Source organism: Lithobates pipiens, unplaced genomic scaffold, assembly GCF_037356315.1.
Source record: "Lithobates pipiens isolate NorthernLeopardFrog02 unplaced genomic scaffold, aLitPip1_a1.2 Scaffold_10, whole genome shotgun sequence".
NCBI classification, from domain to species: domain Eukaryota; kingdom Metazoa; phylum Chordata; class Amphibia; order Anura; family Ranidae; genus Lithobates; species Lithobates pipiens.
This window is the reverse complement of record NW_027507686.1, coordinates 52,024,850-52,042,364: the sequence shown is the minus strand read 5'-3', so window position 1 is coordinate 52,042,364 and position 17,515 is coordinate 52,024,850. Positions and strand designations below refer to the sequence as shown.

Genomic DNA, 17,515 nt, shown 5'->3' with positions numbered 1-17,515 from the left:
TTGTCCGCCAGACTTGGCTTTCAGCGGACAATCGTTCATCAGTGTGCTAGTCCGACGGACTAAGAATGACGCATGCTCTGAAGTAAGTACGAGAAGGAAGCTATTGGCTACTGGCTATTGAACTTCCTTTTTCTAGTCCCGTCGTACGTGCTGTATGTCATCGCGTTAGAAATCGCCAGACTTTCGGAATGTCTGTGTGTCGCCAAGTCCGTTCATTATAAAGTCTGGCGGATTGTTTGCCAGATTGTTTGCCGGACCAAGTCCGCCGGACAATTCGATTGTGTGTACGCGGCAATATAGGCACTAAGTCACATGACCTTTGCTGAGTGGAAGGATAGGAGTTCAGGTTGGCTGATCCTCACCTTAAGCAGAAATCTTTTACACACATGGTCTGCATTCACTCCAGAAAGGTTGAAGTGGGTCTTTACTTACTAATGTATGGATGTAATTAGTAATGTAATTAGTATTCACTGTCACAGACATATTTATTCATTTTTGGGGTTAGAGCAGTTATTCACTATAATATTACATTGTTTATCCCATACCATTGGTGGGTATTTTATGACTGCGGCAAATCCGACACATAAAATTTAAAGAACACATAAAAATGTAAAAAACACATTATTTATTTTTGCGCCAGTGACACAAACTTTGCACAAGAGTTCAGATTGGCTGATCCTCATCTTCAGCAGAAATCTTTTACACGCATGGTCTGCATTCACTCCAGAAACCTTAAAGTGGAACTTTACTTTGATTTTGAAATTTTGAAAATTCGATTTTTATCTCTATCTGCTTCCTCTTCCACAATCCTTGCCAGAACTTGGGTATGTTCAGCTTGCCCATACATGGTTTGAATCTGCTGAAACGTCAGAGATTCAAACCGTCTATGGCTGGCTTAACTGGGACCTGTCTAAATAGAATACCCATAGGAAGAAAACCCTGAAGCCCCCCACTCCCTCAACAAACACACAAGAGCCAATGACCAGGTTGGAAAAACAATCTAGAAATATGAAATACCTTGTACAGATATCACATTTTCTTGTGAGTTCTGCTACATTTTCATTTGAACATAGGCATTAATGGGACTACCATACAGTCCATAAAAGTGGTGTCCTGGGTATTTATCTATACCCTCTCCCATATCTCATAAATAGCAGTCCATCTTTAGTAGCACAATTTTTTTATTCTGCTTGTATAAAAGTAAAAAAAAAAAAACACAAAAGAAGAGAGCGCAAAGCCGCCCTAGTGTAACTCGGCTTTAATGTGGTAAAGTTCAAAACACTACAATGGTCAAACTCACATTGAATGAAGATAAATACAGCACAAGGATTCCACTGTGGCCGCACTTACAAAACCACCTCCAGATCCCAACAGGGGAAAGGGGAGCCATGGATGTTCATCCTAGCTGCCCGAATCCCGGTGACCTGAGAAAGGAGACCATGCCTCCGAAATGCGTTGTCATGGCAACTGTGTGATGTCCTCACTCTCTTCCCCCCTGTATCCTGCTCATGTGAGTTTGTGTGTCCTCCGAGAGCAGCACTGGCTGGACTTGGCACATGCGCATTAGTATCTGCACATCGTGCGTGGTGGTGGAAAACCTCGGATGTGCTGCCAGGATCTGGGCAGCTAGGTTGAATGTCCACAACTCCCCTTTCCCAGTCGGGATCTTGAGGTGGTTTTGGGAGTGCAGCCACAGTGGAATCCTTAGGCTGTATTTATCTTGACACAATGTGAGTGTGACCAAAACATAATAGTGTTTTTAACTTTACCATATTAACCACTTATGCCCCGGATTTTCCCCCTTAATGACCAGGCCATTTTTTGCGATACAGCACTGCGTCGCTTTGCGTGGACATACGACGCTCAACCCAAAGAAAATTGACGTCCTTTTTTTTCCCACAAATAGAGCTTTCTTTTATTTCTTTTAGTGGTATTTGATTGCCTCTGTGGTTTTTATTTTTTGCGATATAAACAAAAAAAAAAGAGTGACAGTGACAATTTTGAAAAGTAATACTTTATACTTTTTACTATAATAAATCACACCCCCCCCCCCCCCAAAAAAAATGTAAAAAAAGAAATTTCTTCATCAGTTTAGGCTAATATATATTAATATAAATTCTTCTACATATTTTTGGTAAAAAAAAAAAAATCACAGTGAGTTTATATTGATTGGTTTGCACAAAAGTTATAGCGTCTATAAAATAGGGAATAGAGTAATGGCATTTTTATTATTATTATTTTTTTTTTACCAGTAATGGCAGCGATCTGTGATTATTAGCAGGAATACAACATTGCAGCAGACAGATCGGACACTTTTGACACTTTTTTAGGACCATTGATATGTATACAGCGATCAGTGCTATAAAAATGCACTGATTACTGTGAAAATGTCACTGGTAGGGAAGGGGTTAACACTAGGGGGCGATCAAGAGGTTAAATGTGTTTCCTCATGTGTGTTTCTAACTGTGGGGGGGATAGGACTGACTAGAGGAGGAAACAGATCACTGTTCCTAATTGGTAGGAACAGCAGATCTGTCTCTCCTCTCCTGTCCTCGTTTTGGCTCTCGTGCCTGTGATTGCGGGTGGCTGGCAGATATTGCGGCCTCTGGCCACACGCATTAGTTCCCTCGCCGTGCAGCGGGCTCACGTGCGCCTGCTATCGCCCTTGAAGGTGCCGATTTGGTCGGCAAGTGGTTAAAGCTGAGTTACACTAGGGAGGCTTTGCGCTCTCTTCTTCTTTTGTTTTTTGTCTAGATGTGTTCCTGGCACCCAGAGGAACCATAGAAAGCAGCAGCACCCTTTGACTTGTCTAATGCCGCGTACACACGATCAAATTGTCCGGCGTACTTAGTCCGCCGAAACGCATTTCACTGGACAATTCGATCGTGTGTGGGCTTCAGCGGACTTTCTCAGCGTAAAGTCCGGCGGACTTAGAAAGTATTTTTGCAGTCCAATCTTTCCGCCCGAACTTGGGTTTCAGCGGACAATACGTTCGTCAGTATGCTAGTCTGGCGGACTAAGAATGACGCATGCTCAGAAGCAAGTACGAAAAGGAAGCTATTGGCTACTGGCTATTGAATTTCCTTTTTCTAGTCCCGTCGTACGTGCTGTACGTCATCGCGCTAGCAAACGCCGGACTTTCTGTGTGTCCGTGTGTGGCCAAGTCCGTTCGGTAGAAAGTCCGCCGGACTATCCGCCGGATTGTTTGCCGGACTAAGTACGCCGGACAATTTGATTGTGTGTACGTGGCATAACTATCACAAATGGCCAGCTGGAGGGCTATGCCAAACTCTTGATCGATGCACCTATTAGTTTTTCTTTTGTGTGTATTTTTTGTAAAAGTTTTTAACACTGTGATTGTTATCTAATTACAAGACCCTCAAAGAGCTGTGAGCATCTGTATGGTCCCCCCCCCCCATCCTTTTTAGATTTTCCAGCTGTGGAATTATATCCACAATGCTAAAGGGCGATTGAAGTGACTTAACTTAACTCTGTGGCTAGCACCCCAACTCACTCTGTTTTTTGATCCCTAACTATAAAAACATGTCAATCTAATTCTGTCATTAGGGAAAACCAGACCATATCTTCCTTGGTGCAGCAATTCAATCAGTGCTCTTAAAGGAAAATATAAGCCGAGGCACCTAATTTCACCACACAAAACTGGGAAAACGTATTGACTCGAGTATAAGCCTAGGGTGGGAAATGCAGTAGCTACTGTAAGAAGCCATCTAGCCAGTAGTTGCCATCTTCATGCCCCACTGTGCCATCTGCATGCCTCACTGTACCATATCCAAGCCTCACTGTGCCATCTTCATGCCCCACTGTGCCATCACCTTGCCTATCTGTGCCATCTGCATGCCTCACTGTGCCATCTCCATGCCTCACTGTGCCATCTGCATGCCCCACTGTGCCATCTGCATGCCCCACTGTGCCATCTGCATGTCCATCTGTACCATCTGCATGCCTCACTGTGCCATCTCCCTGCCTCACTGTGCCATCTCCCTGCCTCACTGTGCCATCTCCCTGCCTCACTGTGTCCATCTGCAGCCTCGGGTACCTGATCGCCGATCTCCAGAACACCGGCGCTGTCACATGCAGTCTAGTCGGCGGCCATCCAGTGTAACACAGCCCCGCCTCCTCCTCATCCATGATGGAACACTGATTCGGTTTCCCAGCAGTGAGTCAGCGTTCCGCCTATCATGGATAAGAACGAGGAGAAGGCGGAGCTTTGTTACACTGCACAGTCGCCGACTAGACTGAATGTCACAGCATCGGGAGATCAGGCGCATGAGGCTGCAGATGGGCACAGTGACTCGAGTACATGCCGAGGGGGCTTTTTCAGCACAAAAAAATGTGCTGAAAAACTCAGCTTATACTCAAGTATATACGGTAATTACTATATATGAGAGTTCTAGCAATGTGTTTTCACATACCAACTGACCCACCCCAGATTGCAACACCCTCTGCAGAAAGGACGGGACTTTCCAGCTGTATTGCCCTATACTAACACATAATTAGGTTATCTTTGCAATGTCATTTCTGCACATAAACATCAGTAGTATTATTTTCTATGTCAGGTTCCCTTCCAATTCTGACATGTTTATTTAGGTAGTTCCATTTCATACTTTACTTATTATCTTTATTTAGGATCAACGGCTTCACATTTAATCAGAAACACCTTGAAAAACTGTGCAAAATCCTCCAGCAGTGCAGCCAACTAACGACTTTGGAGTAAGTCTATTCATCCTTATCACGTTTTGTTGCTTGTTCTGCTGATTGCAATGAGTAGATTTTATTGAAGACCCTATCAATTTTATTGTTCAGTTTGTCTGAGAATCATTTGGAAAACGTGGGAATCAGCCAGTTGACCCAAGTCCTTCCTCACCTAAAATCACTACACTCGGCCAAGTAAGTCCCTCAAAGACATGATCCTTCTCCTTGCCTTTGAAGTGTATCTCTCTCTCTACTATCTAATGAAGAAAGACATTTTGTCATTTTACTAAATGTTAAAGCTGAACTCAGTTATGTGACAAAAACAGTGCCCTCACACTGCAAGGTTTAAATGCTCATTTAGTCTAGGAGTGTACAGATAAGAAGAAATAATTACTTTATTCTTGGCTTTAGCACACTCCTTTCGATCTGTGCACCCGGTCCCTCACAGCCTCCTCTCTAATGCCGCGTACACACGATCAGACTTTCCGGGAGACTTGGTCCGGTGGACCGGAATCCATTCGAAAATTCTATCATGTGTGGGCTCCAGCAGGCTTTTTATTTCCCCAAAAGTCAGACGGACCTAGAAATAAAAAATGTTTCAAATCTATCCGACGGACTCAAGTCCGACGGACTAAAAATCGCGAAAAACGTTTGCCTGGGTGCTAGTCCAACGGACCAAATACGACGCAAGGGCAGCTATTGGCTACTCGCTATTGAACTTCCTTGTTTAGTCCCATTTACGTCATCATGTTCAAAGCGAATGGACTTAGTCCGGTCGTGTGTGGCCAAGTCCGTTTCGTTCAGAAAGTCTGTCGGACCTCTACCAAAAGTCCTTCAGGAAGACCGTCAGACATAGTCCGTCAAAAAGTCCGGTCGTGTGTATGCGGCATAAGATGCTTTCAGGCTGTGGTTGAATGCTCTATGCCACTACATACAATGCAGGGTTACTAGCCCCACATTGTACGTGATCACAGCAAAACTCTGCCCCCAGGCAGGAACTTCAGGGGGAGCCAACTGGCGCAGGGAGTCAGGTAAGTCATAATGTGAAATGAACAGAGAGCGCATCTGTGCAGCGCAAAATCCTCAATAAAACTATTTTATTAAATGTCTTGTACTCACAAAAGCACTTGAGGTCATCCTGTCACAAGATGGTGACATTGGAGGAAAATTTCTCATTCATGGTCTGCAAAAATAGGAATGAACTGAAAGAGGGCTCTCTGGTGACAGGACAACATTATTATTATACAGGATTAATATAGCGCCAACAGTTTGCGCATCATTTTACAATATAGAGGGAGACAGTACATTTACAATATAATAAAACACAAGAGGGTTAAGAGGGCCCTGCTCATAAGAGATTAAAATCCATTAGGGACAACATTAAAGTGTACATTAAATAAATAAATAATGAATGTCCCTCGCGCTATCTACGTGTGTAAATACAATATGGATAGGTAATTGCCGCTCAATCTATAGTGTATACAATTCACTAAAGTGATAACAAATATAAAGTGATAACAAATATATTGCGCTGATCACTTATATATATTTATTAAAGTGTATGTTACCCTACCATTTCATATTTCTGATATGAAAGGTCTTACCATGTAATTGTATGGACAATTATTCTGTTCTTGGTGCATCGTTTCCATAATGTGAAATAATTTGTGATTCTGCCAGTCCCCCACTTTCCTATTTCACCACCCCACCAGGACATCCCAGCATGGTCAGTTTGCTTCTCTACCTTTTACTTGGTAGCACAGCCTGTCTGTAATCCATTGGACACACTTGTGCTGACTTGTGACCAAACATATAGGGGTGATTTGCTAAAGGCAAATGGGCTGTTCACTTTGAAAAGATTACCCAGTCATATGCAAGGGATATGAAAAAGGTATTTTTGTTTACACATGATTGAGAGATGTAATTGAGCAGAGTTTCATCTTCTTCATTAGGTTAAGGGAAAATGCCCTTTCAAATTGAACAGTCCTTTTTGCCTTCAGTAATTTGTGAGTAAAGGCCTAGTCTTTAATAAACTAGATTTTTGCTTAGCAGCTTGCATATTCCACCCTTGATCTCTTATTTGTAAAGAATATATACAATGATAATAGTTAAGATGGGGGGAACCAGAAGACCAGCTACCTAAAGTCACTTTGAATTCTTTATGGGATACATCAGTCAACACCATAGCTCCCAACTGTCCCTGATTTTGAGGAACTGTTCCTGATTTGGAGCAATGTCCCTCTGTCCCTCATTACTCTTTACTTGCCCCTCATTTTGGTGTGATCTATATAGATGTATATAAAATGCACTTTTTATCTATCAAAAAGTGTTTCCCAGTGCTAAACCTTTCATCTGGTTTCTAAATTGCTGTATTTGTGAATCCCAAAAGCCATTATAAAGGAATAGTAGTGGTAAAAAAGCACTTGTGGGTTTAACCAATCTTTTTTTTTTTTATAATTCTCCTTTAAGGGTGCGTGGCAAGGGGTGTGTCCTATGCCTGCATACTTTTGCTGATAGGTGTCCCTCATTCCCATCTCAAAAAGTTGGGAGGCATAGTCAACACTGTAAGGAAATTTGTATGTTGTATACCCCATCAATATTATCTTTATCTTTTACAGTCTGAGCGGGAATAACATCTCTCTTGGTGGAATTCTGTCTCTGATTAAGGTTTTGTCTTCTTTGGAGAATCTGACTGATGTAGACATCAGGCAAGTGTTGGGTCTCATTAGTTATACCAGAATTTTTTTAATGCCCTATTCTTAAAGCTAACCAGATGTCACCTTCTTTACAGCTTTGGAAATCCCCAGAAGGTGATGTTAGTATTCCAGGAAAGCAAAAGGTACTAAATTAAATTATATAACATACAAGGCTCGAATCACAAAGCCTTTACATAAGGATACGGCACTCTAAGCCCTTGTACACACGGTCGGAGATTCCTACGGAATGTGTCCGATCGGAGCGTTTTGTTGGATATTCCGACTGTGTGTGGTCTGCATCGGACTGTTTCCATCGGAATATCCGTTGGACCAAATTTTCCAACTTGCCGGAAATATTTTCCGACAAAATGCTCCGATCGGATATACTCCGATCATGTGTAGAGAATTCCGATCGGACAAAGTGCCATGCATGCTCAGATCAAATTCCTACATCAAAGCTATTGGCTACTAGCCTGAACGTAGTCCCAACGAAATTACGTCATCACGTTCTGAAAGATCGGATTTTCCAACAACTTTGTCCGACCTTGTGTATGCAACAGTTTCGGACAAGATCCAACCAACGGATTTGGTTGTCGGAATCTCCGACCGTGTGTACAAGGGCTAACACAGTCATATGACTGTAGATTTTAAATCTCATTGGACTCTACTCTTGTCATGCATGACTATTTTGCTTTTAGGGCCTGTGACAATGGGTTTTGGTTCACTTCAAACAACTTTTTCATTTCCATACAATTCTTGAGAATGGCAAACCTGCTTGACGCGTAGCAAAACATGTCAAATGCAGGCTAGAAAGAAGGTCAATCACATTTAAAATGAAATAAATCTTAAATGACATCAGAAGCATCTCAGACTGATGGCTGGTATGCTTTTTAAATACCTACAGATACTGTTTTTTGTCTTTTTTATAGACTTGAGAAAGTGAAAGTTCAACTTAATATTCAATTTAAATCAGTTAATACATTCCAGGCGCATCAAAACAAAAAGTGTACAAAGTCTGCAGTTTAACTGGTTGCCGACCAGCCGCCGCAGTTCTACTGCGGCATAATGGCCCAGCTGGGTGAAACAACGCTACCTTACGTCGCTTCGCCTTTTGGCCACTAGGGCCTACAGTGTATGCCCAGAGCTGATGCGAGTGCCCGGCAGTTGCGATGGCCGCCGGGAACCCGCGATCGCTCGTTACAGAGTGAGAACGGGGATCTGTGTGTGTAAACACACAGATCCCAGTTCTCTCAGGGGAGAGGAGACAGATCATGTGTTCATACTATGTATAAACACTGATCTCTCTCTTCTCCTAGACAGTCTCATCCCCCCCCCCCCACAGTTAGAACACACCTAGGGAACCCAGTTAACCCCTTGATCTCCCCCTAGTGTTAAGCCCTTGCCTACCAGTGACATTTATACAGCAATCAGTGCATTTTTATAGCACTGATCGCCGTATAATTGTCAGTGGTCCCAAAATGGTGTCAAAAGTGTCCAATTTGTCCGCCGCAATATCGCAGTCTCAATTGCAAAATTGCAGATTGCCGCCATTACTAGTAAAAAAAAAATTAAAATTTTAAATTTTTACCAAAAATATGTAGAAGAATACATATCCGCCTAAACTGAGGAAAAAATTAGTTTTTTTGAAAAAAAAAACATGTGGAATATTTATTATAGCAGAAAGTAAAAGAAGTTTTTTTCAAAATTGTTGCTCTTCTTTTGTTTATAGCGCAAAAAAATAAAAACCGCAGAGGTGATCAAATACCACCAAAGGAAAACTATATTTGTGGGGGAAAAAAGGACAGCAATTTTTTTTTTTGGTTACAGCACCGCATAACCACGCAATTCACAGTTAAAGCGACGTATAGCAAAAAATGGCCTGGTCATTGAGCAGCCAAATCTTCTGGGGCTGAAGTGGTTAATAGTAAAAACAGTGTTGTGCTCAAACACCACAATAAATAAAATCAAGAAAACTATGTTACATAACATAAATATATCAAGTAAAGAATCCAAGTGAATAAATGGTTATTGTCCCTTTAAATGGCATGGGACAATAATGTGTGAATGGTATATGTGCAATTCAAAAGCAAAACAAATCGCTTCCTTGACGGCTATGTATAATTCCGTAAAAAATGGTCAGAACTTCTCATCTGACCTACTGACAGCCAATATAATGATGTTGCCGAAGCCTGACCGTGACCATACCTCTTGGGCTAATTTCCGACCCATATCTCTAATTAATATTGATATGAAAATTCTTCCAAAAATATTAGCTAATTGTTTGAATTAGTTCCTACCCCGACTAATCAAAAAGCACCCAGTAGGTTTCGTACCGATGAGGCAGGCTGGGGATGCCATCTGGAGAATTATTCAATTGCAGCATCTCGCCCATAGCCGCTCCCTAGAAACAATGCTTTTGTCGCAGTATGGCCTTGGACACATTGTCCTGGCCATACCTTATGACCGTACTCCGCCATTATGGCTTCGGTGCCTCGTTTATGCATTGGTTGGCAGCGCTGTACGATGCCACTCAAGCTAAAATTAAATATTACGGGTTTGAATCCCCTATTTTTCCTATCCGTCAGGGCTTCCCACTCTCGCTGCTCTTATTTGTCCTGGCCATGGAGCCGCTGGCAGAGACGATTTGTTCACATCCAGATATAAAAGGTATTGAAGTGGCACAAAATCTCCCTATTCGCGGATGATATTCTATTGACAATGACATTGTCTAGAATTTCACTGCCTAACCTGTTCTCCCTTCTGCAGACTTTTACGTCCCTCTCGGGTTTACGGGTTAACCCCACCAAATCTAAAGCAATGTAAGTAAATCTCTCCCCTTTAGAACTATCCTCTATAAAATAACACTTCCCATTTCAATGACTCCCCTCGCTGCCCTACTTAGGAGTCCACATCACTCCTAAATATGATGGTTTGTATCAGGCTAATTTTCCCCCTCTCTTTCAAAAACTTACTGCAATGTTATCCTCTTGGTCCCACTGCCCGTTATCCTGGTTTGGCAGGATCTCTGCGGTCCGAATGACATACTTCCCGAAATTACTGTATTTTTTGGAGTACTACCTGTCCCAGTAGCCTCTTATGTACTACGAACCCACCAACGCAAACTTTTGAAATTTAAATGGGGCTCTACCCATCCTCGGATTAATAAGCAGACACTGTATGCCCGACGGATTAATGGGGGTCTCTCGGTCTCCAACCTTCAGGCATATTATACGGCGGTAAACATTGCCCCATTAGCCTGCCTTCACGACAAACATCAAATGCCACTATGGGCCACTATCGACTTGGTCGACTAACACCCTATATACCTATATCTTCCGTACCCTAGCTCCCTCCTTTGAAACGCCCAAACAGACTTGGGCCATGTTTGGTTCACTCCCTACACTTATGGGACTCAGTAAAATTTTCAGCTGGTCTATTATCTCCCCACTTGCCATTATTTTGCCTTGCCCACTGCCCATTATTCCCCCTAGTAGTGAAAACCCTAGACAATTCTCTTGTTGGGCGGATAATGTATTCACAGATGTCCATTCTCTGTTCACCCCTATAATAATAGTCACATTTGAAATGCTTAGATCCTCTCATGATATTCCTCTGCGGGAACACTATAGCTATCTTCAAATCAAACATTTTCTTCAACAACTCATTCGGGCTCAACCTACCCCTTACACCTTGACTCCCTTTGAAAGAATTTGCAGGGCTATTCCTCACTCCCCGGGGGTAATATCCCTACTTTATTCCTCTATCATCTCCATTAGAAAACCCCCAGTGAGAAAATATCACCTCCAATGGGAAAAAGACCTAGGGAAACAGTTGGACCCAGAAGACTGGCAGACTATGACGATATCCCTCACAAAAAGCTCAAGGAATGTCCTTATTCTAGAAAATGCATATAAGGTCTTTTATAGGTTGTATTATACCCCCGACAGGCTAGCACGATTCATCCCCTCCTACTCTCCTCATTGTTACAGGGGCTGCCCATCAACAGATTCCATGGCCCATATTTGGTGGACATGTCCAAAGGTCTGTAGACTTTGGGTCAGGGTCTATGCTCTCTTACGGAATATGTTCCACTGAGATCCATATGAAGCCTTGCTATGCAAACCTATCCATGAACTCCTCTGCCTCGGAACGTCAATTAGCTCAACACCTTTTTAATGCAACCAAACTCACTATTGCGTGGTCTTGGAAAACTCCTGTACTTAGCTTTGAGGCAGTTAAAAACCGCATGAATGACATAATGATCAATGAGAAACTAACGTCCCTGGCTTTTGATACGCATAGTAAATTCCTCAGCGTCTGGCAACCCTGGATATCATATAGTCAGCCACCCAGATTTCATAGTCAGCTTTTATCAATCGAAAGGTTCGGTATGCAACCCCCCCCCCCCTCATGGGATGGACCCCCCCCCCTTCTTCTTCCTCTCTATCCTGCCTCCTATATTGTCCTTCTATTCTTTGCTACCAACTTACTCTCTTCTTTTCCATGTTTTTGTATACTACTCTTTATGACCCTGGTTGTTAAGGAGTCAACTCACTACTAATGGTTATAGCGATTTGGGACAACCAAAACCGACAGACTGGATTATTTTTTTTTATATATATATATATATATATTTTTTATCCACAAGTTTTTTTTCGAGGTGGATATAAGTCTGCATGTACTCTCCTATGTTGCATTCTTTATTACTCACCCTATACATGCACACAAAAAATGATATATTTTGGTACAAGGTTTGAGCATTTTCAGGAAATAACACAACGAATTGTGTTTTTTTTTTTTTTTGCATCTATCTTTTCTTCACATTTCTTACGTATTTGCACCATTGTATACTGTACTACCTATATAACATCCCACTGTGAGGACTTCCCCTTTATTTTATGTCCACTGTAACCAGCATATTCTTGTTGTATTCAATTTTCAATAACATTCTTGTAAAAGAAAAGCAAAACAAATAAATAATATCTGTCCCTTTAAATAGCAGGAAGCATTAGTGTGTAAGTAAAATATAATTCAGTTCATCCATATATCATGTGACCAGTCCGTGAAAACAAAAAAATAAATAAGCGTAAATTTAAGACTTACAAAATGTGGATGTGTTTGCTTTAAACATATATATCCTGATAGTTCTGGTCTACTTTTGCACTTCCCCACAGTGATAACCACCACCTACACACTGCACTCACCAGAATATGTGGCTCCTTAACCATTTCAGGTCCAGACACTTTCACCCCTTTCCAGTCCAGGCCAAGTTTCAGCTTTCAGCGCTGTCGCGCTTTGAATGACAATTGCACGGTCATGCAACGCTGTACCCATATGACATTTTTATCATTTCTTTTCAAACAAATAGAGCTTTCTTTTGGTGTTTTTTTTTATTGTTTGCTATATAAACAAAACAAGACTGAAAATTTTGAAAAAAAAAAATTTTTTTTGCTTAATTATTGTTATACATCTTATTATCTTTCTTCATAAATCTAGGCCAAAATGTTTTTTTATTTTGCTATATAAACGAAAGAAGACTGGAAAATGTAAAAAAAAATATTTTTTTGCTTAATTTTTGTTATAAAACGTATTATCTTTCTTTATAAATCTAGGCTTAAAATGTATTCTGGTTAATGTTTGGGTAAAAAATAACCCACAACAGTGTATATTAATTAGTCTGTGTAAAAGTTATAGTCTCCAACTCAGGGATATATATATGAAAATTGATAAGTTGAGACCCTAAAATGCTGGACACTGGTATGACGCATTGCAGTGATCAGGACACTAGTGCAGGGTATGGAAGTGATCAGGACATTGGTATGAGGTATAGCGGTGATTAGGACGCTGGTATGATGGTGATCAGGATGCTGGTATGGGGTATGGCAGTGATCAGGATACTGGTATGGGGTATGGTGATGATTAGAACACTGGTATGACCTATGGGGTGATCAGGACATTGGTATGGTGATAATGAGGATGCTGGTATGGGTTGGTATGGAAATGATCAGGATTCTGGTATGGCATAGGGGATGATCAGAATGCAAGCATAGGGTATAGCGGTAATCAGGATGCTGGTATGGCATATGGGGTAATCAGAATGTTGATATGAGGTATGGGGGTGATCAGGATACTGATATGGGGTATAGTGGTTATCATGGTGCTAATATGATGTATGACGCTGATCAGGACACTGGTATGGTGTATGCCGGTGATCAGGGCACTTTTTTGGCGTATTGCAGTAATCAGGGCACTGATATGGCATATGGTGGTGATCAGGATGCTGGCATAGCAAATGGTGGTGATTATGGTACTGGTATGGGGTATGGTGGTGATCAGGACGTTGGTATAGTGGTGATGAGAACATTGGTATGGTGTATGACGATGTTTTTGTGAGCACTAGGACAGGTGACAGGGCTGGGTGCATTTTTTCTTTACATTCTTGGGGGCAGTAATTAAGGACACTGGGAAAGGCTGGCATTGCCATTTATGAATGTACATGCAGCCTGACAGGCTGCTGTACACTCACAGGAGGCAGCATCGGTTCTCTCTGCTCTCACAGTGAGAGCAGAGAGAACCAATCTTTACATTCCGTTTCTGTTCTTTACTATGTGATTGCTGTAAATGGACACAGCAATCACATGGTAAAACAACTTCCTATCACCCGAACACAGCGGTAATATGATCTGCTGTCCCTGGTTGACATACCGACCGCCGGGCTCCTGGGTGCTCACTCTGTGAGCTGTGCAGGAGCTGCCGATGTGAGGTGACGTACGGGTATGTTAACTCACATTCAGCGCTGCTTCTCGTCTGCTGTTTATAGGCAATGGGCGGACAGGAAGTAGTTAAATTATAGGTAGCGTTTAGGCATTTTGATATTTTTCCAAGAAGGATGGATCACAGCATCTTGTTCTTAGGAGTGGTCCCTTTAAGGATAGTAACCCTCTGGTGCTGGTATCAGTAAGGCCATAGTTTCCAGGGTCAGCAGATATTTAGTGCAGCTCTGTAAAATAAGTGCTCACAACTGGAGCCAAAAATGCTCATAAAGTCTAGTGTTTATATTAAAAACTGGGTTCAACAAGCATATATAACAAGCAAGTATCAAAAACTTACAAATATGGCTGTCACATGCAAAGCCATGTGGCAGCAAAACTTCAGCAATCTTTAGCTCCACCCAACTCGTTTCACCCTCTAGGGCATCCTTTAGGAGTAAAAAAGAAAAACCTCTGTGGATGCGATAGAGCATGAAACACTGTGGGTTTGTAGACCATACCCTGCACAAAGGAACATCAGATGCTCCGTGCTTGATGACATCACATGTCCAAACCCTGCCCCTTGAAAATGATCCTTTTTGGTTTGTGATATACTGTATATTAGGTGTTGTCTGGAGGCACCATTAATAAGATGTTGATGGCCCCCGTCCACAGATCAAGTAATGGCTTTCCTGGGTTTAATAATCATAGGTAAAGTTGTTCAATTGAAATAATAATGCTATATCAGTTAAATCAGAATTTCAGTACACCCCAAAGCTGGTCTTTCATCCCTATTCTTTCTCTTCATCGCTCTGTTTGTAAATAAATACAGTATTAGAAGTAATTTTGCCTGTCCGAGACATGTAGAGTGATAGTAATAGGATCTGGATAGAAACTTGTTTATTATGGAAAATTATGACTTTAGCTAGATACAATAGGTCAGTTCATAGGGGAAGCTGGCCGCCCTCTGGGAGAAAACAGTGATTATTGTTAGCGGCTATAGCAGCCGCTAGCGATAAGCGCAAAAGAATTCAGCAGGCTAGTTGTACCCAAGTTTGTTTGAACAATCAACTTGGTAAACTCAGCCTGGCCACTAATGGTTCAAATCTTGGTCAGTTCCTGCTGAACCAGCCAAGGTACGAACCATGTATGGTTGGCCTAAAGGTGGGGTACAGTTTAGACCTGAATCTGTAGGCAGTCCACACAGTCCTGATCTGATGTTGTAAAACTGTACAGAGTAGACCATGATAGCATTGGTAATATTGGTGGTAAGACCTGTAGAACTGGTGTCACAAGCCTCAGCCTAGATGAGACAACGTTATCTCAACTCAGCCTATAAAGCCATTGCTCAGCCTCTCGCTGCTGTTACTGCATGAGAGTAGGCGGTATTGTTCCTCTGACATTGTACAGGATGGTCAGCCTATTTAAAAAGAAACAAAATTATATAAAGATTTAGAATGCCATTAGGTGTCTTTGCAGTTATACAGAAGTGCAAAAAGAGGAATTGTGTAATTGTGCTTTGTGTGTTTTGCAGGAAAGTGTCTTTCCTATTTCAAGGAGAAAAGAGACCCTTAAAATCATTCAGGTAAATATTATCAGTAGAAATAGTTAGCAAAACATTTGTAGAAACCGCTAATGCAGTCTATAATTCTTTTTAGGAACATATGTAACTGTAAGGTTCATGTCAGTAGACCCATACATTATTTTGCCTACAATTGTGTTAAGGATGGCTGACCAGACAGGTTAGTTGGGCTGAAGGGAGCCAAGAAGTATGAAGCACAGTACAGCCTTCCTAGAACAGAAGAACAGAACATGTCTCATTGTCATTATAAATCCAAAGAATAGGGCATTTATTACCCATTATAGAATAGTGGGCCAACCTCACCATAGCTTATGCAAAATTAGAAACATACAGTGCCTTGCGAAAGTATTCGGCCCCCTTGAACTTTTCAACCTTTTGCCACATTTCAGGCTTCAAACATAAAGATATAAAAAAAAATTTTTTGTGAAGAATCACCAACAAGTGGGACACAATTGTGAAGTGGAATGAAATCTATTGGATTTTTTCCAATCTATTGGATTCTATTGGATTTTTGAAAATTTTTATAACTAATAAAAAAATGAAAAGTGGGGCGTGCAAAATTATTCGGCCCCCTTGCGTTAATACTTTGTAGAGCCACCTTTTGCTGCGATTACAGCTGCAAGTCATTTGGGGTATGTCTCTATCAGTTTTGCACATCGAGAGACTGAAATTCTTGCCCATTCTTCCTTGCAAAACAGCTCGAGCTCAGTGAGGTTGGATGGAGAGCGTTTGTGAACAGCAGTTTTCAGCTCTTTCCACAGATTCTCGATTGGATTCAGGTCTGGACTTTGACTTGGCCATTCTAACACCTGGATACGTTTATTTGTGAACCATTCCTTTGTAGATTTTGCTGTATGTTTGGGATCATTGTCTTGTTGGAAGATAAATCTCTGTCCCAGTTTCAGGTCTTTTGCAGACTCCAACAGGTTTTCATCCAGAATGGTCCTGTATTTGGCTGCATCCATCTTCCCCTCAATTTTAACCATCTTCCCTGTCCCTGCTGAAGAAAAGCAGGCCAAAACCATGATGCTGCCACCCCCATGTTTGACAGTGGGGATGGTGTGTTGAGGGTGATGAGCTGTGTTGCTTTTACGCCAAACATATCGTTTTGCATTGTGGGCAAAAAGTTCGATTTTGGTTTCATCTGACCAGAGCACCTTCTTCCACATGTTTGGTGTGTCTCCCAGGTGGCTTGTGGCAAACTTTAGACGAGACTTTTTATGGATATCTTTGAGAAATGGCTTTCTTCTTGCCACTCTTCCATAAAGGCCAGATTTGTGCAGTGTACGACTGATTGTTGTCCTATGGACAGACTCTCCCACCTCAGCTGTAGTTCTCTGCAGTTCATCCAGAGTGATCATGGGCCTCTTGGCTGCATCTCTGATCAGTCTTCTCCTTGTCTGAGCTGAAAGTTTAGATGGACGGCCAGGTCTTGGTAGATTTGCAGTGGTCTGATACTCCTTCCATTTCAAAATGATCGCTTGCACAGTGCTCCTTGGGATGTTTAAAGCTTGGTAAATCTTTTTGTATCCAAATCCGGCTTTAAACTTCTCCACAACAGTATTAGGGACCTGCCTGGTGTGTTCCTTGGTCTTCCTGATGCTCTCTGCGCTTTCAACAGAACCCTGAGACTATCACAGAGCAGGTGCATTTATACAGAGACTTGATTACACACAGGTGGATTCTATTTATCAGCATCAGTCATTTAGGACAACATTGGATCATTCAGAGATCCTCGCTGAACTTCTGGAGTGAGTTTGCTGCACTGAAAGTAA

General features: G+C 41.8%; 1 protein-coding gene across 2 annotated transcripts in view; it reads left to right on the top strand.

The window, feature by feature from the left end:
• NLRC5 (NLR family CARD domain containing 5) overlaps positions 1 to 17,515 on the top strand; it is a 286,405-nt gene that overhangs the window by 112,302 nt on the left and 156,588 nt on the right. For both annotated transcript variants that reach the window (XM_077454771.1, XM_077454764.1), the window contains 5 exons: positions 4,648 to 4,731; positions 4,825 to 4,908; positions 7,332 to 7,421; positions 7,505 to 7,552; positions 15,693 to 15,743. In XM_077454771.1, the coding sequence (XP_077310897.1) occupies positions 4,648 to 4,731; positions 4,825 to 4,908; positions 7,332 to 7,421; positions 7,505 to 7,552; positions 15,693 to 15,743 (357 nt within the window). The remainder of the gene's footprint in view (positions 1 to 4,647; positions 4,732 to 4,824; positions 4,909 to 7,331; positions 7,422 to 7,504; positions 7,553 to 15,692; positions 15,744 to 17,515) is intronic.